Raw genomic sequence first — 27,968 nt, forward strand, 5'->3', positions numbered from 1 at the left:
TATTTTAAATACTTTTAATCCAGCTTTCTCTCTATAAATTTGACGTAAACGGGATCTGTCGTTCTTAATACTAAATCGGCGGAGAAGCACAAATCTTCTCTTTTTGTGATCGGAGCAATGTTGAAGTTTCTCAGTATGGACGATAGTGATGACTTCATTTCCATCATTGCGAACTTTTGACCTGAAAACAATAAAAAGTCATAAGGACAAAATATGTACGTATATAAACTTAGGCCACTGACATTGGCAACTCACCGAGGCGGCCATTTTTAAAAGAAGAAGAAGAAGAACTAAAAATAGAGAGGAAAAGTTTGTTTGCATCGTATAGGGTCCGAAACTACTGCGTTGATTTTTAATATAAAACTTCACAACGTATTTAGAGTTCCGTACCCAAAGAGTAAAAACAGTACCTAATAATTGTACTGTAATTTTACATTTAAGGTGACGCGACGCCGCGGTAAAGTAAAAAACCGTGTTGAATATGTTTTAGATTGCTTGTTTATAATTTAACAAGTTAATTCAAAGACATGATGAATACTGACAATGAACTATAGTTTCTTAGCTTTAGTCATTGCTGAGAAAAATCGATATCGCTACAGGCAAATTATCAAGGCGTCGCCATAATATGATTTTGTGTAAATCCAAATCACGTTCCAAAGCAAAAATAAAAATCACGTTTGTTGTATGGGAGCCCCCCTTAAATATTAATTTTACTTATTTTGTTTTTAGTTGTACGGGAACAGAAAAACTGTGACAGAAGTTTAGCTATAGCTGTTCTTGAGATACAGACTGGAGAAAAACAGACAGACAGACAGACGGACAGACTCGATGTCTCAGGAATAGGGTCGCGTTTTTACCCTTTGGGTACGGAATCCTAAAAAAGGAGGTCGGCAAGTCGCCATACATTAATTGCCTTGCTATATAATATTATAGTAGTGCCAAGTAAACCAGTACCTAAATACACTCATAATACCTATTATTGATTGGTCCAGTTGAAGGACCGAAACGATAATTATGGTACAACTATGACATTGATTAGGATAAGTATTTTATCAATAGATTGTAGTAGCGGCTAACAAGTTTATAAGTACCGATAAAAACTATTTTTATACCGATAATTTTTCAATAGACTGGATTTCTAGGAAATAGCATTTACTTAATTAATATTTTGCAAAACTGTGTAACGTCTTTCAACTCACGCGCAACGCTTGTGATTAACCATGATAATATTTCAGTCCCAAAGAGCCCTAAGAAAGTTTAGCTCAAAAACTGACTGACATTTTGACAACACGACCATCTCAAAATAGTATATACTTATTTTATATCTTGTTGTGTATATCGCCGAAATCGCTCAATGAGCGAAAAAATGGCTCACAACGCGTTGTGGTCACAGTGAAATAGCCACGTTCGCGTCATGGCTCTAATGAAAACGGCCACGACGCGTTCGGGCAATCACAAAAAGACCATAACGCGAAATTCGTGTCGTGGCTGATATATGCTATTCGTTTTTCTTGATTTGTTCTTGATTGATTAATCATCCATAGGTATGGAATATTATATTTGAATCACCACGCGTACTACAAAATATTTTTTCTTTTACTAAATCACTGCATAAAGTGTTTTTCATTATTATTTGAAAATATCCATAGTTCCATAATATCCGTGCTAATATTATTACTGTCTGTCTGTCTGGCGCAACGTGTTATTGTTTGTTGTTGTTTTTTTAATATAAGGTAATCTGATCTTAATAAATTATAAAAATTTAGTTTTATTTTTATTTATATAATTTAAATATTATAATACTACTAGTTGATGCCCGCAACTACGTTGCGCCAGACACACAGTAATAATATTATTATATTATTTTAAATGTAATAATGTAATGATAAACTCTGGAACTTACTCTGGAATGGAGACCAAGGCTGGGAAATCGGGGTGTAGGTCGACCTCCAACTAGGTGGGACGACGATCTCCGCTTATTTGCAGGCTCATGTTGGATGCGAGTAGCAGGAGATCGGTCATCTTGGCGTTCATTGAGAGAGGCCTATGTCCAGCAGTGGACGACTATAGGCTGATATGATGATGATGATGATGATGAATGTAATGATATTATTATATTATTTTAAAAAATATTTTGTAGTACCTACTTGTGGTAATTCAAATATAATCTTCCATACCTATGGACGATTAATCAATCAAGAACAAATCAAGTAAAACGAATAGCATTTCAGCCACGACACGAATTTCGCGTTACGGTTTTTTGTGATTGCCAGAACGCGTCCTGGCCGTTTTCATTAGAGCCACGACGTGGCTGTTTCACTGTGACCACAACGCGTTGTGAGCCATTTTTTCGCTCATTGAGCGATTTCGGTCTTTGATCGTAACATATAATATAATGACTAGGTATCTAAGTAGCCTAGTAAATGAATGCTCAAAAGGGGGGTGTGGTTGGAAAAGTCGAAAGCAGAAATTATGACTACGTAACTTTGTTTGGACAAGTTAGGAATTAGGATGGTTCATGGTAGCACTAAGAAATTATCTCTGATGCTGGTGCTGATAAAAATACCGGCTTGAATTTCATCTGGATTTAATATAATCCAGATGAAATTCAAGCCGGTATGTTTATCAGCACCAACATCAGAGATAATTTCTTAGTGCTACCATGAACCATCCTAACTTGTCCAGTAGTACACTGCAGAATTATTCGAACACGTGATTATATTAAATCACGTGTTCGTATAATTCTGCAGTGTACTACTATCGTCAACCGGGTCTAGCGAGCCATTATTCGTGTCGTAAGGTGTTACCATGGCCAATCTCCCAAACTCATGAAAAAGCAAATGCGGAAGGCCGCATTTTCCAGATCGGGATTCTGGAAAACAAAAATGTTTTGATAATATCATCAATCATCTTTCATATCAAATGAAAGGGCTCATTAAAAGTAACTCGAAAACGAATGTAATGTCATTCTACATCCAATATGGCGGCTCATTAAAGATACTACGGGAATAGTTATTTTTAATGCACTTCTGCAATATGGGTATCAAATAAAAGGACTCATTGAGAATAAATTGAAAAGTAGGTAGGTAATAGTCAAGTCGTGACTCGTGTCGTGTCATGAGGTGGCGTGTCGTATCGTGACGTGACGAGACGTGACGTGACGTGTCATTACGTGACGTTAAGTGCGGTGACGTGAAGTGATATATCGTGACATGACGTGACAAACACTTCTTCTACTTTACACAACTCTCGTAGAATCCATTATTTCGTACGGCCATAGACTAAGGAATTCTCTATGGTACGGCTTGAGCAGCTACGGTAGAACGTGCAAATTAACACATCTCAATTCAATATATCAACTTCAACTAAGAATTCTTAAAACTGTAGCAGTACCTACGTTCGTGCGCCGTTGAAACAAAGAAAACAACGCGCTCTGAAAAGAACGCACGCCGTCTTTGTATACGTTCGTTATAGAAGTTGAAACACAGAAGAAAATCGCTCTGCAAAGAACGTACGTTCGCAATGACGAGAGAAACTGTCCGTGTAATAATACCGGACATGAACCGGCCATGCGCGCGCGGACTGAATTCGCGGCCCGCGAGAGCCCATATTTATACTCGGGCGATGCCAGCGCCGCGAACCGCGGCGCGGCCTGTTTCTCGCGCGGCAATCATAATTACCTTGTAAATATTTCCTATTCGATTTTTTTCTCTTTCATGTTTTGTAAATATTTTTGTCCCTTTCATTATGTCTCTCTCTAATGTGTAACAGCCAATAGAAATTAGTCTTTTAACTTTTGTACAGACTTAGAATAATAATAATTATGTAAAATTTTTGTATATAAACCGCACATATTGTTCAATAAAGCACTTCAGTTCACCACAGTATATCGAGTTTTACTCTATACTCCTCCGACTTCTAGTAAACTCTTAGAGAGACCAACCGGTCCTCTAAAAAACAATAATACCAGATAAAACAAAAATTACCTCAGTAATAATTTCCATAAAGTATTTTCTTTTTATAAAATTTTACCCATGCAGGATATGTTTGAATGTTAAATAATAAATAATAAAAGTAAACTTTTTACAAACACGTAGTATAAATACTCAATGCAAAATTCATTGTCCCAAACCTATACCTAAACCTATACGGAAAACAATGCATCGAATATTTAATACTTATACTACTAACTCCATCACCTTTAGATCTTAAATTTAAAGAAATTAAAAGGGTACCAGGGTTTTTTTTATAAAAGCTTTTGGCACCAATTTTGTTGACATCGCGCGCTATAAACTGAAGTCCACGCGGACGAAGTCGCGGGCAACAGCTAGTATTCAATAAAGCAAAGAAAATATACTCTATTATATTTTGTTCATAATCTTGTTTAGTTCCTACATACATAATACATATTTCAATTTTCCATAGAACTTCGCACTCATTTAGATCTCCATCCTTTTTTACGGCGAAGTCCATAGACAAGAATAATGTTTATATGGAACTTGGCTCTCCATTTTTACATTTATGTTTTTGGTGGGATATCATTACTTTTTGTAAGTAAAGAAAACTTTCCGAGCGAGGGTTAAATATTCGATTCGACTATATTCAATTGCAACCTTAAGGGGCTATTTCACCACTTCCCGACAAGTGTCGGATATGCTATCCGCAACTTATATCTGCAAATTATATCTGTCAGATAAGTTGTGGATAGCAATATATAGAATCAGATAGAAACTTATCAGGAAGTAGGGAAACATCCCCTAAAGCTTGTTGAGTACAGTCGAAAACAAAGAAAATCCAAGCGAATGAAAAAAGCAGCTACCATCAGGAGGCATTGGAGCAATACGGTATAACACAAGTGTATTTTCAACCATTAACTATAGGGTATAACTTATTGTGCGGAGATTAAGTACCTAGCTATTATTTTAGTTGTCTAACAGACAGACAGAAAGACGGACGGACGGACGGACAGACGGACAGGCAAATGGACAGACGGACAGGCGGACAGATGGACAGACGGACAGACAGACAAGGATTAAAAGAATTCTAATATGTCTATTCCCGGGACTCAAACTATATCTCCATACAAATTTAAGGTACAATCAGTTTTGGCGTGAAGAGGTCATAGACAGACAGACACATTTCATAAAGTCACTTTCTATTCTTTTCATAAAGTTTCTTCACTTCACAAAAAAATATTTATGGGGAGCTCCCATACAATAAACGAATTTTTATAAAAAGACCAAAAAAAATTATTCAATAAAATATTTTTTTTGGTCTTTTTTGCTTAAAATCAATAATGACAGCCGGCACTTGAAATATTCACAAAATCTTTAATTAAATTTTTTCTTTCATAATTTATAATAAAATTATAGTAAAATAAATATTTAAGGGGGGCATATCCAAACACAAAACACAATTTTTGCCTAGTTTCGCTCTGTCCGACTCGCACTTGACCGATTTTTTTGTTTTCTGATTTTCCCTACGCTTACACACAATTACCGAGCTGAATTCCAAATTTCAGCCTTCTAGGTCATCTGCAACTGGGTTAGAATTTTGATCTATAGGTCAGTCAGTCAGTGATAAAAATGTCGATTTTCGGACGTTATAATATCTTAATAACCGTTTGAGCTGTGGTTATGTTTAGATCACATATTTATCTTGCAAGTCTCATTTAAATATGAGCCAAATCTGAAACGTTTATGTGAAATAGTTTCTGAATTATGAGGGGGTCAAAAATGTCAAAATTAGCTGCAAATGGTTCGTGTAATATGGGTGCTGCTCGCCAGCTTTATGCTGGAACTTGGCTTGACACGCTACCGCGTGTCTAGATTAAGGCGCATAGAGTCCTCGATGACCTTGGACTCTTTACTTATTCGACGGTCCCTACATATAAAGCTACATGTCAAAAGTAGTGGTTTTCAGGACAGCGTTTTAAGATTCAAACTGTAATTGTTGATTATCATAAAACATAGACACAATATTTTTTGTTGCTGAGTAAAGTTTAATGTAGGCAGTAGGCCGTTTGTAATGATATATCTAACACAATTTCAAATATTTGTAACAATGTTTCCGCCAAAATTGCAAGATGACCGTTTTTACGCTGACAATAATTCAAGACTGCCTTTAATGGTTAAGTCGTACATGTCCATTTTACGTTGAAATATTTAAAATATATTATATTATGTCGCAGTCATCTGGTTTAATCTGCGACTCGATTGAATGACTAGCGCATTCATTGAATGATACCTTATATTGAATGACTAAAGGGCAACTCGTCAAGACGTGGACCGTCTCGACTAAAAGTCATAATATAGTGAAGTCGTTAAATGGCATGATATAATTTTTAAGTAGCCGTTGACGGGGTAGTTATAACAAAGACTTCTATTTAAACTGAGTTTATTGAAATAGGTAAATCCACGCTGTTATAATATTATTTTATTACAAATTTATACTTAGCAATTTAAATTGACAAAATAGTTTACGTGTAGCTGCGTCGCAGGCTGAAAAGGATTGGGAACCCCTAGGTTAAACAAAGACATAATGAGGTTAAAAACTGATTTTGTTTACAAAATCCGTCGTTGCTATGATTTTTTAAATATTTTTTTTTATAAAATAAGGGAGCAAACCAGCAAACGGGTCACCTGATGGAAAGCAACTACCATTGCCCATAGACGCTCGCAACATCAGAAGAGCTGCAAGTGCGTTGCCGGCCTTGTAAGAGGGCATACGCTTTCTTCTTAAAGGTTTGCAGGTCGTATAGGCCCGAAAATACTGCTGGTGACAGTTCGTTCCAGAGTTTTACAGTGCGCGGCAGAAAGTTACGCGAAAAGCGCACGGTGGTAGACTGCCACTCATCAAGGTGATGAGGATGGTATATTTTTCGCGTGAAATGATAGGGAACAGTAGCAGGAGGTATGATATTATATTATGATATTTTTGCAAAATCTACGTTAGCTTTACCTAAAGAACCGTAATAAAGAAATTTTCCCAAATTAAGTATTTTTGTTGGCGCTATTAGAACAAAATATTTTAGTAAAATTAAAATAAAATTAATGATTATTATTGTAGGGGCCTCATACAACAACAACGCGATTTTTTTGCTCTATATCCATTACAATGGCACTGATGGTTGTTCATTATGAAATGAAGCTTCAGCCTCCGGTGCAGCTATTATTTCACGTTGCTGATTACCCAAAGACTCATATTAGTTTGAAATTGACATAATTTGTGGCACGAGTCGCACTGAAAAAGAACAAAAGTCTCGTAATAACTAAACGTATAATATGATAACAAGTCTATAAATTACTCGCTGCCTTATAGGTAGAAACGGACATGTAAGACATGACTTCATTTACATTGCTAAACTATATTATAAAAAAATACATGTACATAATATATTGTATAATAATAGTAATATAAATTCACTGAATATGAGCACACCCGCGTGCAGCGCTCCCTGTGAATAAGAACAAACTGTATGACATGTCCATGTTCGCGCGGAAAGGCGCGTAATTTCAAACGCGGTACAAGACGGTAAGTATAGACTATAGATGTCCGCATCTACCACAGAATCTAACACAACTGTCAACTTGTTGTCATTTACGTCTTCTTATCTTTGGAATTACTTCTGATAGTAAAAATTATAGGAATATGCGTCTCATTATATGGAAGTGCATGATGCAATAAAAAAAAGACGGGTTGCACTCCGGTAGTGCCGGCAGAAGTGAAAACTTGATTATTAACGTTGTGCATTATTTTTTTAACCCATTTTTTTGAAAAACGATTTAAAAAAAATCGATTATTTTAATTAATCGAAACTCTTACAATCGATTAAATTTGTAACCCATTTTTTTGAAAATCGATTTATAAAAAAACGTTTTTTTTTAATTACTTAATCGAAACCCTTACAATTTTTTTTAACCAAATTTATGAAAATCGATTTTTAAAAAATCATTTTTTTAATAAATCGAAACCCTTACAATCGATTAAAAAATATCGACAATCGAAAAAAAATTAATCGATTGTTCGATTAATCGATTTCGATGTTACAACACTACTCTCCAACCGTCTTACGGTTTTTCGATCAGCACGAGAATCTGACGCGAGTTTCACAGTTTTTACACATCCCAATCCCCACAAAAGTGCTATTTCACTTTCACTTCAAAAATTGCTATTTCGGACTTGACCTTTTATACGTAGGGACCGTCGAAATATTGTAGTGTTCTATGCATACAAACAGACGCTCGATAGCTAGGCAAGGTTTGGCAACGAGTGGCACAACCTCCCCGTCTGAATGCTAGCGGACGACTGCCGCCCGCGCCCGCGCAGACCACCTTTGAACCAAATCATTCGTAAATAGTGTTTTTCGATATCTTTCAAAAGAATATATTGTTTGATTTTTATAAAAAATACAGATATTCAAGAATAATAGATTTCAAATATATCTATGAAAAAAAATATGCATATATCCCAGCCGTTTAGGAGAAGACCCGATTTCAAATTACAAATCAACGTCACGTATGTTGAACTGATCTTTCACATATATATTTTTCAACTCTTTTCTAACAGAAATGAATGAGTAGTTAGAAAAACAAAATGACCATTTCACGACTCTATTCGCCTTAAATAAAATTTAAACTAGATTTAGCCACAGGTCGTGTTAAGGATGGCAAAGGATTATCTATATCTATAAGTACATCTATACTTTATAAGATTATAATTGGGAAGAGTTTGTTTGTTTGTTTGAATGCGCTAATCTCAGGAACTACTGGTTCGATTTGAAAAATTCTTTCAGTGTTAGATAGCCCATTTATCGAGGAAGGCTATAGGCTATATTTTATCACGCTTATACTAATAGGAGCGAAGAAATAGAGGAAAATGTGGAAAAAAACGGGAAAAATTAGTTGCAAGGGCTAACTTGAACGCACTAATCTCAGGCACTACTGGTCAGATTTGAAAAATTCTCTCAGTGTTAGATGGCCCATTTATTGAGGAAGGCTATAGGCTATATTTTATCACGCTAAGACTAATAGGAGAATGTGGAAAAAACGGGGGAAATTATTTGAAAAGGCTTATCTCGCGAACTACTGGATCAATTTTTATGTTATTTGGCACAGATAAGAAGTAGACCACGTGAAGGATCATTGGGTATCGATTTTAATCATTTTTTCAGTGGCTATATATTTTATACCCGTGCGACGCCGGGGCGGGTCGCTAGTTCTTCCATAAGTTGCAAAATGGTTGCCGCAAATACTAAAAGTGGGCTTGGAAATGAAAAAATGTTTAATTCCTTAATAGATTATGAAAAAACTCTTACAGGAAAGCCTACTTCGAGAACTAACAGGTCGAGAAGAACCGGCTTTAGAAACCGGATTTGTAAGGATTACTTATCGCACATTTCATCGACTCAACGCCAACTTACCTCACAGTATGACATTGAATTATTATCAGCTCTATGTTGTGTGACTCAAGATCAGTTATATTGCCTTACCAATGCAGTTTCTGGGTCCGGCGCTGAAGGGTATGTAGGCGTAGTTGTGTCGACCCACGCTGTTCTCCGGCAGGAACCGCTCAGGATCGAACTTTTCCGGGTCGGGGAAATACTTCTCGTTGCGGTGCAGGTCGTAGATGTGGATTGCGCACATCGTGTTCGCTGGTATTTCAAAATTACCTGAAAAATTGGTTTCTAGTCTATTACAAGCATACGAAAAAGTCAACATAGGATGTCGAAATTATTGGATGGTGAAAGAGTCAAAGAAAAAAGAAAGATCAGCGATAACCAATGGCTCGAGATCTGCATTCTTGCTCATAAGAAGAACAGAGGAAATGTAGATTCTATGGTTGTGACAAATACTATAACGATGCTAACATAGGCATAACAGTGCTCGTCACACAAATCACAATACTCGAACTCTCTGTGTAAGTTGTTACAAAACAAAAGAGAGCAAAATGTGTCAGCGTGAACTAGCGCAAAATCGTGCTGCGGCTCAATTTGGAACTAATTCGATCTCAAAGGCTTTTTCCACTCCTGACAGCTATACTAGCGCATCGTTTCAGTTTTGGGGGTGAGACTGCAGTTTTATTTACTTACTTAGTTTGCAGGGCTGCGTTATTTGCCTCATAATAAAAGGCACGGACGGGTACAGACGTAGAGATTCCTTTATCACCAAATCGAGATATTTCATCGCAGACAAATCTTCCATAGTTGCATCTCGAGTATCCTTTCCGAAGATGTCATCTAATTCCTCTATAACCTTTTTCTAGAAGGAATGCGTTATATTTACATTAATTACATTAACGTCTTACATTAGCAACTATTTTATTACACTATCAACTTTATCATGTTGCAAGTCGATAAACCGATTATGCTATTAATATAATATGTTCATTGATTAAGTTAAGTTAATCAAGTTAAGTTCACTTATTGATGTTTGATAAAATTGAAATAACTTACTTGAACGTCTGGGTGATTAGCCAGTAGTAACAATGTGTACGTTAGACATACAGCTGTTGTATCGTGACCCTGTTAAGGTTTATGTTTATTAACTTTTTTTCTCAAATGATTAGCTATTTAATATTAATTATTATTCTTTTATGTTGAGTAAGCAAATATTTATGTATCCATGTTTGCTAAGCTTCTGCGTGCAGTGTCTTAATGTCTTTACGACTTATACGCGGTTGGGATTATTATCAATGTTGAATCCTGCCTCGTTCATATATCTTTTATTTAAATTATTATGATGCACTTACTGCAAACATGAATGTGTCGACTTCTTCCTGAATACCAACGTCATCTATTAAACCTTCATTTTGTTTCGCTATCAACAAATCCAGCATGGCCGCCCTTTTCTTCTTCCCCGTGTATTCATCTTCGCTGTCTTCTATTGTACCGACTTCTTTGGCTTTAATGGCTTCTTTTCGTTTCTCTATAATACTTGTTGTGAAATCGTGGACTATGTTCAAATACTTCTTCTGACTCTTACCGAGCCATGTCATGTTAAAGAAGAAATCTGATAATAAATACACGTTTGAGAATCGGTATATGATATATTTTGCGAGATCATATATAGCCGTTTTATACGCAACCCCTTTTTTAGTCTCCTCTGCTCTTAGATTCGTTCCCATTGCGGCCTCTGAAATATCAGTAAATATATAATTTTTTTAACCGACTTCCAAAAAGGAGGAGGTTATAATATGTTCGGCTGTGGATATATATATTTTTTTATTTTTATGTTCAACGATTACTCCGCCGTTTGTGAACCGATTTTCAAAATTTTTTGTGTTTTCCCATGCGCTATAACAGAACACTCGCACGTCTGAACGCGCCCTAAAGAGGACAGGGAAATGCTGTTATTCTTACTCAGTTCATAGGTACTGTACGGGTCTGTACACCTGTGTAAGGTGTACAGACCCATACCTGATATTAGAAGAAGTGATATAAGTATAAGTGATATAAGTAAGTGCTATAAGTATAAGTGCTCGCGTATTATAGCAGACACATTTTATATACACAAAGATAATGATGAGTATAGCAAAAATTAAAACTTTACGAAATCGTTTAAATATTGAGATATTTACAAAATTGATAAACTAATTATTATGCTGACCTAGGAATGTGCGATGCTTGCATCGTACATATTCCCGGCCGCGAGATGAAGATAAAAAAAGAAAAAACATTTTGAAAAATTAAATTAAGTGAGATCAAATTTAAATGAAATTAAATTAAATACGATCAAATTCAAATGCTGTAGGGACGTTAACTGTAGCGTAGTGGCTTGTTGTGTCCCGCTTGGTTCCTTGGTGACGCCGATGTTGATGAGATGAATGCCGTTGCTCGGAAGCGCGAGACCCACATGGCTGAGGCTCGCTGGATGATTGTAGGGGCGGTGTCGGCTGCCTGCTCTGTGCAGCTTCCCGCCCGAGGTGCAGAGGGGGCGGCGCGATCAACGCGCCGTCACGACGACGTTTCAAGCAGCATCGTATGGAGAATGCTGCTATCACGACTAATATAGCAGCGACCACATAAATACCGACGTAATGAATGTCATGATAGGATAATTGATCCACGAAGACTTCGTCGGATTTCATCTGCTCTATTTGCTTCTTTATGTGCGTTACAAGCTTGTCGTTTGGCTTGTAAGAGTACAACTACATCTTCTTTGTTCGGAATGGATAAATTAAAAACCTTGTTGATTGTAGGAATTTCGTAAAGTGGTACGTCTGCTGGAATCTTTAAGTCGCTTGTTGGTGCCTTTTGGGAGTACAGAGTAAAGGAGTCCCCCTTGGCGACGCAGTTTTTTCCTATATTGAGTATTCCAGCTCCCTGAAGTTGTTCTACTTTTAATTCCGCGTCGCTATTGATTTTTGTTGTACATTGATCACAACAAAAAAATAAGTATGTATTTCCCACACTTAATTGATTCCAGCTGTTTTCACAGACTGCGCTGTCAGCTTTACACTTGTTCGTAATGTGATCCATAACACACAGGTCAGTGTCTGCCTTCAATTGATATATGGAACCTTTTAGCTGACAAATGAGTAACGTAATGTCGAACGTCACACATACGTGTGTCTTCACTGGAACGTATGATTCCTTCTGTATATTAATGGCGATGTGAGTTGATATCGGAGTGATGCTGATGATGCTTCTTCCCTCTTGATGTGGAATTGGTACCAGGTGAAATAGTTCGTAAATGTCTCTATTTACCAATGGTATTTTCATTTCAAAGATTCCTCAATAGATTCCTTTTAGATAACCTTCATTATTTGGTATATTTTTGGCAAATCTTCGTCTATATTGTCATAGGGGAGTGATAATTCCCTTGAAATCTGTCCTGCAATAATGTTTAATTCTTCCTTCAGTTGTTTCGGCGTGCCGCGTGATCAAGTGTATATTAAATTTCCCATAAAATACATTCGTAATTGTGTCCAACAAGCTGTTTTGAATTGTTTTCAAATTTAATAAAATATTGTTAGCGATAATTGATGACATGGCGAATTCATTGTCTTCTGATAATATTTCTATTTCGCCGTTAATTCTATTGACATTTTCCTCAAAATCCTTTAAATGTTGATTGAAAGTTTTGAACTGCTTGTCCATGGCATCGTCGATTCTTTGTAGGACATTGTTTTCCGCCTCGATCACTGAAGTTTGATTTTTCCAGAGCGTAGCTAAATGCTTTTCGTTAGTTCTTATGAGCTCGATGTCCTTTTGATATTGTTCTGCGAAATTTTCATCTAATACGCCAAATAAGCTGTGAGCGATGTTTCCAATGCCGTTAATGAGCCCGCGTCTTTTTCTGGAACTCGCCGAGCGTTGACCCAGTAGCATACTGTTGTAGTAATTTAACTCCGATTCGCCGTGATATAAGTAATTGCGCCAATACAACTTCGCATTGTGATATTTTATTTTTATTATAATGACAGATATTTTCTAAGTGATTGACGTACTTAGAAAATAATGTTATTCCTTGCCAATAGGGCTCGATATCATAATAAACGATTAATTTCCATTCGTCCCGTGCCAATTTCATATTTGATATTTTATCGAAGTAAATTCCTTGATTGTTATTGAAATATGATATGTTGTTTCGAACTGAAATTTTGATTATTTTTAAGTTTCTTGATTTCATCCGAAAAGTCGATCTCTTGTTGATATTTAATAATTATATTTCTTGCAGAATGTAATTCACTTGTAGTAAGGTAAGTAGGTTTTTGCTGACGCCGGGGCCGTAACCGGAGCATCCAAGCAATGACCAGAGTGGTGCGTGCTAAGCAACTTGTTCGAGTCAATAACTCGTTGATTGTATTGTCTGAAACAAGTGTTGCCGCCTGACATTGCTTTGATATTTTAATATCTTCCTTTGTTTCTAACTGGATTTTTTCTTGCAGTGGTGCGAATGATGATAGCCATGTTGGGCCTTCCCACCACAAGGAAAAACTCTTCATGATTTGTGATTGTTGATTGATAAATGATTCCATATTGATTGATTAAAATATTAAGCTTGATTTGATAAAAATGATAATTGTGTACCTTTGTTAAGGTTGATAATGTTATTTCAACATTATCAACTTTTTTTTGCATAATTTTATAGTAATTGGCATAATTTTGGCGAAATTTTAACAGCAGTTTAGCAAATTTTGTATTAGTCGTGTTGGCAACACTGACCATTTTAGCCCCGCAGGGCCTTAGCCCTTAAGGCGCATAGAGTCCTCGATGACTTTGGACGTTTGGGCGTGGTTTAGGTCCCCTGCCCTGCACTCCCCGCACGAAAACATCGAACGTAGATTACTAGCGCGCGGCGCGGCGCGTATGACGAACTTCGCACTCTTTACTTATCACTGCCTAATTCGACGGTCCCTACATATAAAGCTACATGTCAAAAGTAGTGGTTTTCAGGAGAGCGTTTTTAAAATTCAAACTGTTACTGTAGATTATCATAAAACATAGACACAATATTTTTTGTTGCTGTGTAAAGTTTAATGTAGGCAGTAGGCCGTTTGTAATGATATACCTAACACAATTTCAAATATTTCTAACAATGTTTCCGCCAAAATCGCAAGATGACCGTTTTTACGCTGACAATAATTCAAAACTGCCTTTAACGGTTGTTAAGTCGTACATGTCCATTTTTACGTTGAAATATTTAAAATATATTATATTATTGTCGCAGCCATCTGGTTTAATCTGCGACTCGATTGAATGACTAGCGCATTCATTGAATGATACCTTATATTGAATGACTAAAGGACAACTCGTCAAGACGTTGACCGTAACGTCTCGACTAAAAGTCATAATATAGTGAAGTCGTTAAATGGCATGATATAATTTTTAAGTAGCCATTGACGGGGTAGTTATAACAAAGACTTCTATTTAAACTGAGTTTATTAAAATAGGTATATCCACGCTGTTATAATATTATTTTATTACAAATGTATACTTAGCAATTTAAATTGACAAAATAGTTTACATGTAGCTGCGTCGCAGGCTGAAAAAGATTGGGAACCCCTAGGTTAAACAAAGACATAATGAGGTTAAAAACTGATTTTATTTACAAAATCCGTCGTTGCTATGATTTTTTAAATATTTTTTTTTATAAAATAAGGGAGCAAACCAGTAAACGGGTCACCTGATGGAAAGCAACTACCATTGCCCATGGACGATCGCAACATCAGAAGAGCTGCAGGTGCGTTGCCGGCCTTGTAAGAGGGCATACGCTTTCTTCTTACAGGTTTGCAGGTCGTATAGGCCCGAAAATACTGCAGGTGACAGTTTGTTCCAGAGTTTTACAGTGCGCGGCAGAAAGTTACGCGAAAAGCGCACGGTGGACGACTGCCACTCATCAAGGTGATGAAGATGGTATATTTTTCGCGTGAAATGATAGCGAACAGTTGCAGGAGGTATGATATTATATTATTATTTTTTTTTATTTTTTATTAAATAAGGGGGCAAACGAGCAAACGGGTCACCTGATGGTAAGCAACTACCGTCGCCCATGGACACTCGCAACATCAGAAGAGCTGCAGGTGCGTTGCCGGCCTTTTAAGAGGGTATACGCTCTTTTCTTGAAGGTTTGCAGGTCGTATCGGTCCGGAAATACTGCTGGTGACAGCCCATTCCAGAGTTTTACAGTGCGCGGCAGAAAGTTACGCGAAAAACGCACTGTGGAAGACTGCCACTCATCAAGGTGATGAGTGGCAGTCTTCCTTCATCTTCAGTATTATGATATTTTTGCAAAGTCTACGTTAACTTAGAGTAAGTAAGTAGACAAAAAACCATTCCAAAATCATTCTCAATGTTCTTGCAAAGCCACAAACATAAAAATCTTTTCTTTTATGTTTATAAATAAATAATTATAATATTATATTTTCAAGTTTTTAGGTTTCCAAGCTTAATGGTTGAAAACAGGAACCTATTTGACTTTATATCTGTCGTTTGTCCGTCTATCACCAAGCTTTACCTAAAGAATCGTAAGAAGACATTTTCCCAAATTAAGTATTTTTGTTGGCGCTATTAGAACAAAATATTTTAGTAAAATTAAAATAAAATTAATGATTATTATTGTGGGGGCCTCATACAACAACAACGCGATTTTTTTGCTCTATATCCATTACAATGGCACTGAAGGTTGTTCATTATGAAATGAAGCTTCAGCCTCCGGTGCAGCTATTATTTCACGTTGCTGATTACCCAAAGACTCATATTAGTTTGAAATTCACAGAATTTGTGGCACGAGTCGCACTGAAAAAGAACAAAAGTCTCGTAATAACTGAACGTATAATATGATAACAAGTCTATAAATTACTCGCTGCCTTATAGGTAGAAACGGACATGTAAGACATGACTTCATTTACATTGCTAAACTATATAATAAAAAAATACATGTACATAATTTATATTGTATAATAATAGTAATATAAATTCACTGAATATGAGCACACCCGCGTGCAGCGCTCCCTGTAAATAAGAACAAACTGTATGACATCTACAAATATATACTAGTAATCTGTGGTATGACATGTCCATGTTCGCGCGGAAAGGTGCGTAATTTCAAACGCGGTACAAGACGGTAAGTATAGACTATAGATGTCCGCATCTACCACAGAATCTAACACAACTGTCAACTTGTTGTCATTTACGTCTTCTTATCTTTGGAATTACTTCTGATAGAAAAATTATAGGAATATGCGTCTCATTATATGGAAGTGCATGATGCAATAAAAAAAAAATACGGGTTGCACTCCGGTAGTGCCGGCAGAAGTGAAAACTTGATTATTAACGTTGTGTTGTGCATTATTTTTTTAACCCATTTTTTATGAAAATCGATTTTTAAAAAATCAATTTTTTTAATTAATCGAAACTCTAACAATCGATTAAATTTTAACCCATTTTTTATAAAAATCGATTTTTTTAATTAATCGAAACCCTTACAATTTTTTTAACCAAATTTATGAAAATCGATTTTTAAAAAATCGTTTTTTTAATCAATCAAAACCCTTACAATCGATTAAAAATATCGACAATCGAAAAAAAAAACAATCGATTGTTCGATTAATCGATTTCGATGTTACAACACTACTCTCCAACCGTCTTACGGTTTTTCGATCAGCACGAGAATCTGACGCGAGTTTCACAGTTTTTACACATCCCACAAAAGTGCTCAACGCCGCTAAAGAAGTTTTCACTTCAAAAATTGCTATTTCGGACTTGACCTTTTATACGTAGGGACCGTCGAAATATTGTAGTGTTCTATGCACACAAACAGACGCTCGATAGCTCGGCAAGGTTTGGCAACGAGTGGGACAACCTCCCCGTCTGAATGCTAGCGGACGACTGCCGCCCGCGCCCGCGCAGACCACCTTTGAACCAAATCATTCGTAAATAGTATTTTTCGATATCTTTCAATAGAAAATATTGTTTGATTTTTATAAAAAATACAGATATTCAAGAATAATAGACTTCAAATATATCTATGAAAAAAAATATGCATACATCCCAGCCGTTTAGGAGAAGACCCGATTTCAAATTGCAAATCAATGTCACGTATGTTGAACTGATCTTTCACATATATTTTTTTCAACTCTTTCCTAACAGAAATGAATGAGAAGTTAGAAAAACAAAATGACTATTTCACGACTCTATTCGCCTTAACGTCGAGGTTGAAGCGTTAAATTTTTAAATTACCTAGCACGTGTTCACTTCGATTTTTTTAATGTATTGTTTAAAATTATCTACCTACCTGATAATTTGTGAGTATGACTCTTAACAAATTGTAATAAGATACGAAGAATATACGCGATAGTTTACTAGGTACCTAACTAAAAAGAGTGAAATTATTATTTTTAACAAAAAAGGACTATGGGGGATTTTGTATGGACCCCGTCCCCACCCTTCAACAGTCATGGGATGCGTCTCGATTAATTGTTCACTGGGACCCATAAAAGTCTTAAGTACCAGTGTCAGTTTCAAAATCAATTGGGTTTACTTAAAAAATAAACTTTTCTCCAAAAAAAAAGGTGTTTATTTTTGAACAAAAAATCACTTTTTTCTACAAACAAAAAGCATATCAGGATTCCGTAGTCAGCAAGGAACCCTTATAGTTTCGGTCTGTCCGTCTGTCTGTGTGTCTGTCTGTCTGTCCGCGGTTTTTCTCAGAGACTATAGGGCCTTCCGAGCTGTAATTCGGCATGTATGCATAATGCATATTATCTTAATTATGGCGACAAAATGGTATATAAAATCTTTAATTTTTTATGGTAGGTACCTTCCCATACACATCAAGCGGGGATGATTTTTTTTCCGCGTCCATCCCATCGTGTGGGGTGTCGTTGGGTACGTTTTTAAAAAATATTATTCAGAGTATTCAAAAGATCATTTTCCGATTTAGGTATCCACTTGTGGAATATGGAGTTTTAAATTGGAAAAAATCGTTATCGTCAGGTTGCTGACGATATGGACGATACGGAATGTGAAATTCGCGGGAGTAGGAGATATTATGCTGACTTTATAGGAAAACTATCATGGCTAAGAAAACTTCATAAGTACGTAATTAAGTAATAGTCGATCAACTAAAATAATGTATTCGAAGAAGTATAATGAAACTTTTCGTTCAAATTCTTTTTAACGTAACAGAGATGGTATTGTTGGTAGTGAAAAAACCGTTACTAATGTTTGGTACTACTAATAATATATATTCTGTGCTAATGTAGGTACATTCATTGACCATACAAAAAGTATCAAAAACTAGCGGTACTACAGAGCCCTATACATATTGCGCGTGACCCGATACGCACTGTGCCGGTTTATAATTTCATATACAAACAAACGACGATTTAATTGAAGACTTATTTACTATCATTAACAATGATATTATTATATGAAAAATTAATATGATCTCCATATTTTAGCACAATTTATTTGCACACTAAGGAAATGCGTATGTAAAAGAGAAAAAATAAAATAAAAACAATATAATATTATAAAACCTAAGGCCGCGTCACCATCAAACACGGCGCGGCATCGTCACCGTGCCACGATACGACGTCCACCGTGACACGTGACGCGTGTTCCGACTTCCGGTGCCACGAACAGTGCGCCGCCCCGTGGCCCATTTAGTTTGATTGAAATCTGACAATATTTCCACTACGCGACTTTGTATGATAGGTATTTCACATGCCTCATTTAAGTTTGGAACGCCATTTTTCGGAAGTTTCAACCTGAATAGGGGCGCGCGGTGCACCGTTCGCATCACCGGGACACTGTGCGGCGTCGCACCGTGTCAGGGTGGCGGCGTCGTGTTATGGCACGATGACGACGTCCCACGTATTTGACAGATGTCGCCATAGTAAAAAAAATCTCTATTCTAGTATAGTTAATGTCGTCGCTATATCCAGAGGTCTCAATATCCGAAATAATAAAAAAACAAATACAATATGTATTTACTTATTATTTATTTAATGGGTCTTATTGAATACGTGTGACAGTGCACTGTTTAAGTTTAGTTTTTTGTGCACGCTGTAAGGTGTATTCTATTTTCACAATTCCTTCCAAATCTAAATTAATTTGGCCTTCACTTCACTTATGTCAATATTCACATAATTTTTCCAATCCACAACTATTGCTTCCGCTGATAATAATTGTAATTGGTTGTAAATTTACGTCTAGGAGTCATATTTACAAGTTAAAAAAACATGCTTAACATTTGTTTTTGGTCCAGAGGTCTTATCTAGGTGATACCTATCCGATATCATCCTAGAAGGATTCGGGTACGTGACCCCGGACACTCGAGCTACTGTTAGTCCTTCCCCTCCCTGATCCCTAAAGGGCTACAGTATCCTACCCCATGATCAATCCCCTCTCTAAGCTTACCCAATCTCCTTTCCTTTATCCCACTAGTGTACTCTTGCCGGGCCTCACGGCGAAGAGGTGCGGCCTCCGGATGGCGAACGGGGGTATGGTCAGTAGCACAGCCTGGCTACGCTACATGGCTAAGTCCAATGGACTCGTGGACCGAAGTAGGATGTGGTCCTCCAGCATTTTGGGGGTTTTGCGGCGGGTTAACGCCCCTCCCATAGAAAATATCCACTGTTATGAAACCGAAAAGAGCAAGAAACCGATCCGATCCTGACAACGACGTACGGCATAGTATAATGGATATCCGATTAGCTACATGGAATGTGCGTTCTCTATGTAGGCCTGGCTCTATTTATCAAGTAAAAAATGAGCTACGAAGATATGACGTTAGTATAGCAGCCCTTCAAGAGGTTCGCTGGCCGGGTAACGGAGAATGCAATGTTGACAATGATGCAGTCCTCTTCTATAGCGGTAATGACAACGGTCACCATACACATGGTACTGGTACCATGGTGAACAAAACGCTGGCTAATAATGTGATTCGGTTTGATGCTGTCTCAGACAGGCTGTGCATACTGCGATTAAAAGGAAAATTCTCAAACCTTTCTATTATAAACGTGTATGCACCCACTGAGCAAGCTGATGAAGTGACTAAAGACGAGTTTTATGACCAACTAGAAACCGTATATGAGCAACTACCTGGATATGATGTTAAGATTCTATTGGGCGATTTCAATGCAAATATAGGACGTGAGAAGATATTCAACCCTACGATTGGACAACACAGCCTACACTGTACATCTAACGACAATGGTAATGGTAGACTTTGCGTCATCAAAGGCAAAGTGTATTAAGAGTACGATGTTCCCTCACAAAAACATTTATAAGGGTACCTGTAGCCCTAGCACGGTAACCAGTGGAAATGCGAAAGTATAGACAAACTGTGGAGATATGGTGGAAATAAACTTAAGGTGTCGTTCCAAACTTTTTTCGTTCCGAAAAATTTCAATTAAAATGCCACTTTATGACAGACTATAGTCACAAACTGTGGAGATAAACTTAAGGTGCCGTTCCGATCTTTTTTCGTTCCGAAAAATTCAATTCAAATGCCACTTCATGACAGACTATAGTCCTAACAATTCAAATAACATCTTACTTTACGACATTTACTATAGTCTGTCTTAAAGTGGCATTTTAATTGAATTTTTGTCGGTCGCGATTAGCCGCGGTAAAGATCGGAACGGCACCTTAAGTTTATGTCCACAGTTTGTCGATACTTTCGCATTTCTACTTTTCGCCGTGCTAGCACTACTGGAGATCGCCCGATGGTCACACAGTGAACCAAATTGACCATGTAGTTATCGACGACCGACACAAAAACACTGTCCAAGATGTAAGAACATACAGAGGAGCCGATTGCGATAGCGATCATTACATGGTAGGCGTAAAAATTATACTTAGGATAAGTGTCTCCAATAGAAAAGCACAGAAAAGAGAGGATTGCATTAATGTCGAAAATTTAAAAGATAGAGTAAAAAGAAAGAAATTTGTGATAGAATTAAGCAACGCCTTTGAAGATTTAGAAATAGACGACGTCATTGATGATGTTTGGGAAAAGATGAAAACAACCGCAAAAGAAGTTGGACTCAAAGTGGCTGGCAGAAAGAAAAAGAGTAAAAGGAAGAGGTAGTGGACGGAAAAGTGTGATATGATAGTAGAGGAAAGACGAAAGTACAAGATATTATCAGAGCAAGATAGAAAATGGAAATCTAAGTATGATGAATTACGGACCACAGCAAGAAACGTCATAAGAACAGCCAAGAGGCAGCATTTGGATGCAATAGTGCGAAACATGGAGACAATTTTAAAAGCTAACGAGACACGTAAATTTTATCAGGAGGTAAGGACGTTTTAAAAAGGGTACCAGCCAACTACCCAATCTCTCCTTGATAAAGATGGCAACTTAATAAATGACGCGGAAAAAATAAAATTCACGTGGCGAGAGTATTTCATGCAACTGCTGAACTGCCCCCTACACAAGAATCTATCATTTGTCATACCTCAGAAGAGAGTCCTGACAACAGAAGCCCTGTCTTTTAAGGAAGTGCAGGAGGCCATCATGAGACTAAAAAACAACAAATCTCCTGGAATCGATGGCATACCTGGAGAGATATGGAAATATAGTGGAGGGGTGGTACAGTCGAAGTTATATGAACTGCTTGTTAAGATATGGGAGAAAGAACGTCAGCCCTTGGAATGGAACACAGGCATCATTTGTCCAATACATAAGAAAGGCTGCAAAAAGAAGTGCACGAACTACCGGGGGATTACTCTGCTTCCAACCGCTTACAAGATCTTGTCTTATGTGCTTCTTAAAAGGCTGGAACCTTACGCGGAAAAAATCCTTAGTGATTATCAGTGTGGGTTCCGCCGAAACCGAAGTACAATTGACCAAATATTCTTACTGAAGCAGGTGATGGAAAAGAGATGGGGTACGCCCAAGGGGTCCACTCATTGTTTGTGGACTTCACCAAAGCCTATGATAGTATTGACAGAAATGCCCTGTATTCCATTTTGAGATATTTCAATATCCCGGACAAAATAGTCACGATGATTAGAGTTGCGACATCGGAAAGGTTTTAAACCTAGAACTTGGCGTGGAGCTAGATGGAAGGCATAAAGTGATAGGGTATGCAGACGACTTAGCCCTGTTAGGTGAAACTCGTGGAGAAGTCATAGAGGCCATCACAACTTTAGAGACTGAAGCGAAAAAGGTAGGGCTCAGGATCAGCCACGATAAAACGGAGTATCTCCACATGAGACGCTACAAAAACACGCGTACACCTTGCGAAGACCTACATGTTGGAGATACAACGTATAAAGGTGTACACAAATTTTAGTACCTCGGGTGTGCTGTGACTGATACCAACAGTCGAGAGGACGAAATTGACATTCGCGTTAAAAATGCCCTGCGATGCAGCGCAGCTCTTCACAAGGTGCTCGTGTCCAAGCTTCTCAGCAAAAATACAAAAATCCGAATTTATAATACGATTATTCGGCCTATACTAATGTATGGCTGTGAGGCTTGGACGCTGACACAAAAGGAGGAGAAAAAACTTCTAGTCGCTGAAAGGAAAGTCCTCAGAAAAATCCTGGGCCCAGCCAAAACAAATGACGGCTGTTGGCGAATCCGGAAGAATGCCGAAATTGAAGAACTGGTGGCCCAACCCAATATAATCGGAGAAACAAAGGCTCACCGAATCCGTTGGCTGGGCCACGTGGAAAGAATGGGAGAGGATCGCGGGGTAAAAAGAGCGTATAAGGGCCGTCCAACAGGCCGTCGTCCTGTTGGACGCCCCAGGTATCGCTGGAGAGATGCTATTGAGGCTAACCTGCGTGACCTTCAAGTCAGTAACTGGCAGGAGGTAGCGCAGGACAGGGCTCAATGGCGGAAGCTCATTTCGGAGGCCAAGATCCACTTTGGGTCGCTGAGCCAGCGGAGTGAGTGAGTGAGTAACATTTGTTTGAACATCTGTGAACGTAAACAAAGGATAAGAAAGCTTAATGGTTTTACTAACGAGTCTTTGCGCCTTTGTCGACTGAGTCGCAATGTCCGCAGGGGCTTTCTAGGAACCGGTCATAAAGGGTTCATAAAAAAAGTCGCTACACCCGGAATCGTCGCTACATCCGAAGTCGTTATTACTGAAAGAATTGCTTACGAAAGTATCTGAAAGTATGCTTAAAATTTAAGGGGCGTAAGTTTGGCGTCACTATAACCAAAATGACGTTGCAACCGAGGTCGTTACTAACGAAATCCACTTTTGAAGTCGGTGCCAGTTCCAAAAGTTTCAAATACTTACCTATTCTGTCAGAGAACTGAACAAATATTCATTCCTTGTTGTGATCAAAGTTGAAACTGTAACATTTGATAAGATAATATCTAAGTAACATACCACAAATTGTATTTAGTGTATAATCGGAGATAGTTGAAACGATATCCACTGGATCCCCTCTCGTGTCTCTTAAAGATTCAATCAGTGCTTTGTCATTGTCTTTCATTGTAGCGAAATATTTTTGAAGCACGTTAAAGTGAAATGCCGACGTCAGGATCTTGCGTCGGCTTTGCCATTTTGAACCTATAATTTTTGAAAACGTTGCGTTATAAATGTTTAGGTTGTTTCATTTGGTGATTTGCTTTTAAATTTATTGTATTATTAATTGTTTGTTAGAAAAGCAACGCCACTATTTTAAACTTAACCCCTGACGAAAAATAGGGGTGTCATACGTTTGACGTGTCTTTTTGTCTATATTCTGTCTGTATATGTGTCCGTTTTAAATAATACTAGCTGTTGCCCGCGACTTTGTCCGCGGCAATAATATTATTGTAGTATGTCTGCAGGCTGATAATACTCGTAAGTCGTATATCTCAAGCATCGCGCTAGGTAGAAAATGTGAAATTACAAAATACGTATGCACAAACATAAAAAAATTAAATATATCCTCCTTTATTGAAGGTCGATTAAAAGGTAGCCTAAGTTACTCCTTATTAGGTATATCCGCTAACTGCCAAAAAAAGTCCCGTTAAAATTGCCCCTGCCGTTTCAGAGATTAGCCGGAACAAACAGACAGACATACAGACAGACAAAAATTGTAAAAAGTGCTATTTTGGTATATGTCCCGCATGTACATTCATATGCATGTAATAAAAAACTGTTCTTTCAATATTACAAACAGACACTCCAATTTTATTTATATGTAAAGATTAGAGCGCTTACACACGAACGGCACGTGTCGGCGGCACGCGTCGGCGGCAGTTGACGGCAGACGACGGCAGGTGTCGGCGGTAGTCGACGGCAGTCGGCGGCACGTGTCGGCGGTAGTCGGCGGCAGTCGACGGCAGCCGTCGACCTTGCAGTTGTGACGTAGCACGAAAAGGTAAAGGTCCACAGGTCGGTATCGTACGCAACGGACGTCTCGCATCAAACGGATATTTTTTTTACAGTACGTTCACTGTATCGGCAGCGTACGGTTTACCGACTAGACAGTATGTTTATCTTCAAATTAGTCCAAACAAAGTTTCTAAGTGAAAATTTCTGCTTTCGACTATTCCATTCATACTCCCCTTTTGAGCATTTATTTACTAGGCTATTCGATAATCCGTAAGCTGCCGATTCAGCGGAAGTACTGTGAAAAAATTATCTGTTTGATGCGAGATGTCCGTTGCGTATGATACCGACCTGTGGCCGCTTACCTTTAGGTGCTACGTCACAACTGGGGGCCTACCACCACCTCTATTAACGACACCGTTTGAAAGTTATGCAATAATTACTTTAACGTCAAGCTAGCGATCTTAAAAAAGTTGATATTTCACAGCGGATTTAACAATATTTTGCATTTTTTAATGTTTTTTAGTAAAATTATATTTGAAAAGTGAGTACGGTAATGTTATTGTAGTCTTACAATAAAGCTTTCTGGAAACATGATCGTTTTAGGAAAGGTCGTGGTAGGTCCCCTGCAAGCGTCATAAATTGTCAACGGCTGCCTTCGACTGCCGTCGACTGCCGTCAACTGCCGTCAACTGCCGTCAACTGCCGTCAACTGCCCTCAACTGCCGCCGACACGTGCCGTCAACTGCCGTCGAATGCCGCCGACACGTGCCGCCGACTGCCGTTGACTGCCGCCGACACATGCCGCCGACACGTGCCGTTCGTCTGTAAGAGCGCTAAGTGGAATCAAGGACGTTGAAATAATAGCGTGGAATCGTAACATCAAAACGGATGGACCGATTTTGATCCTGTTTTTTTTTCAGTTTAAAAATATTCTGGGAGATTACCGTTGCTGACTAGTAGACCTTCTTGAAGCCATGGACTTAGAAACTTGTATACGTGACTCTTCTCGTGATGTTTCATACCAGAAGTTATTATCTGAAATAATATTCCAGTTTAATTTGTGATTGTATTCAATACATCATATTGTTTCATTTCTTAGTTTATTAACTTACTCTGAATACTTAAATTACCTTTCGTTAGGGTTTTTTTAGTAATGTTATTAGGTACAAAATTAGACCTGCTTAATTTTATGTAGCTGAATTTTTTAAAGTTCAAACCGTATTTGAATGAATTATTGTTGTTCATTCAAGGCTAATAGTATCATTAACTTTTGTCAAATGCTTACCTCCACATCTTCCGGGTTGTATATGTTAACAGACGACACTGGATACGCATGTATCGAGTATAAGTCAGAAAACTGATTTGCTGCATCTCTCACATATTGAAACAGTTGCACTAAAAATAACTCTTTGTTAAAATTTTAATAGCTTCAGCGTTTTTCTTTATGATAAATGTATTAGTTATTACTTTAACTATCGAGTGTTAGTTTCTAGAAGTGCGAAATGTATTACGGAGAACGGTTCGCACAGATTAGAGTTTAATATTTTTTGAACATTTTGCATACGGCTCGCGTGCTCTTTTCTAGATAATCCAACCAATGTATAAAAATATTTATTTATAGTACAGTAGGGCCTTGATAGTCCGAACCCCAGCTAATCCGAATACCTCGAAAATCCGAACGAACACCCTTCCCCCGCACAAATCACTCCCGCAACCAATATTTGGAATAGTCCCTTATTAAACTATGGCTTAATAAAAACTAAGACTTACCTGGAGAGACCATTAAATCCAAAGCATTGCCTATAATGAAATGACGCTTTGGCCCAGGTATTTGGAGAATTTTACGTGATTTAGCATTATAATTGAATATTAGATGGACAACTATTAGTAATGAAGCAATTCCAAGTAAATAAACGAACATTTTTAAGCGAATTTTGTCATCGGTCCAAAATGTCTTTGTCCAACGGCTTCTTTGGAGTAACAATAAAAGCTTTTGTTTCGCACTTCAATCTATTTTCTATATCTATTTCAAGAGATAAGATAAACTAATCAAACCTACAATGGTATCTTACAATAATATTTTGATCGTTTTTTCAAAACAATATAATATGACTACATAATATTATTTTTCTTCTTGGTAATTAAATGACCATTCAAAAGTAGAAACATCGGTGAAATAGTTACTTTGTCAGCTTAAAAACTTTCCAAGATATCACAATTCAAAAATCTAATTTATTAGACCTTCCCAAAATACTCCTTACAAAGTGCTACGAAATGGGGATTGTCCATTTTTTTTAAATTTTGCTCATTACAAAAACATTTCGAGGAATAAGGTCAGTGATCGTTTTTCTGTATATAAACAAAAAAAATACCCATTAGTTACCTACTTATATTTTTGAACAAATACGTTTAACCTTTGTTTGACCTTCAATGGCGTTAAATTAGCAATAAATTCGACCAACATTACGATTCGAACTTTTTTTAAGCTTCTCGTATCAGCTTTCACATAATGAGAACTTGCATTTGACGAAACAGCCATTATAAATAAGATTGAAAGGAAATTTAAAACATATGCAGAGGTCAATTGGCGGCCGATGATGACGTCAGACTTCAGAGCGAAACTTTAAAAAATTATTGAGAAAAAACTAGCCAATGAATTTCAAAATTATTTAATTTATATTCTTAAAATACCCTATTTTAACGAAAAAAAAAAATAAAAAGTACATGTGATTTTTTTTGGACAATGCCCATTATGACGTTTTGTAGTTTGTACGCATCGGGGGAGAACTTTGTTCTTTAGGTAGGTATATTGAATATTGTGTTTATGATAGTGGTTGCATAACAAAAGTCTCTTTTAATCATAGCTGGGCATTAACTCGTTTATCCGTTAATCGTTAATTAACGAAGTTAACATTTTGATTAACGGATTAACTTTTAAGTTAACTTTTAAAAATATTAACGGACTCCCTAACTTCCGTTAATATGCAGAAGTCCGTTAATCATTAATCCAATGACTACTATTTACAACAAAAACAGGTTCAGACAGTTAGTATGAAATGTGCTAATAGCGAGAGTGATTTGTTTATTGTTATTATAAATTATTTGCATGTTGAAAAAGAAGAGTGCAGTATAATTTAGTTAGAATACAATAATTATAGAAGTATTTTGTTTTGTCCCTAACATTTTAACTTCCAAAACCTTAAACCAACAGGTTTTGTATGTACACT

The 27,968-nt window shown here is 37.3% G+C and overlaps 1 protein-coding gene across 1 annotated transcript; it reads right to left on the bottom strand.

Annotated features, from left to right (window-relative positions):
• On the bottom strand, positions 1-26,698 carry LOC121727690 (cytochrome P450 4C1-like). The gene is made up of 9 exons (XM_042115659.1): positions 26,512-26,698; positions 26,027-26,136; positions 25,686-25,776; positions 23,806-23,988; positions 10,750-11,132; positions 10,454-10,522; positions 10,091-10,259; positions 9,491-9,670; positions 1-181 (listed from the first exon to the last, which is right to left on the bottom strand). Exons 1-9 carry the CDS (start codon positions 26,660-26,662, stop codon positions 15-17), a joined length of 1,503 nt encoding a protein of 500 aa, XP_041971593.1. The 5' UTR covers positions 26,663-26,698; the 3' UTR covers positions 1-14.
• Positions 26,699-27,968: the final 1,270 nt, after the last annotated feature.

This window comes from Aricia agestis, chromosome 6 (genome assembly GCF_905147365.1).
Source record: "Aricia agestis chromosome 6, ilAriAges1.1, whole genome shotgun sequence".
NCBI lineage: Eukaryota > Metazoa > Arthropoda > Insecta > Lepidoptera > Lycaenidae > Aricia > Aricia agestis.

Bases quoted from the DNA above. Each gene is read 5' to 3' on its own strand.
- LOC121727690 (XM_042115659.1), bottom strand. From the start codon at position 26,662: ATGTTCGTTTATTTACTTGGAATTGCTTCATTACTAATAGTTGTCCAT. The intron at 26,137-26,511 runs GTAAGTCTTAGT...AGTTATTTTTAG, and splicing joins GGATTTAATGGTCTCTCCAG to TGCAACTGTTTCAATATGTG. The intron at 23,989-25,685 runs GTAATCTCCCAG...CAAAAATTATAG, and splicing joins AGGTCTACTAGTCAGCAACG to GTTCAAAATGGCAAAGCCGA.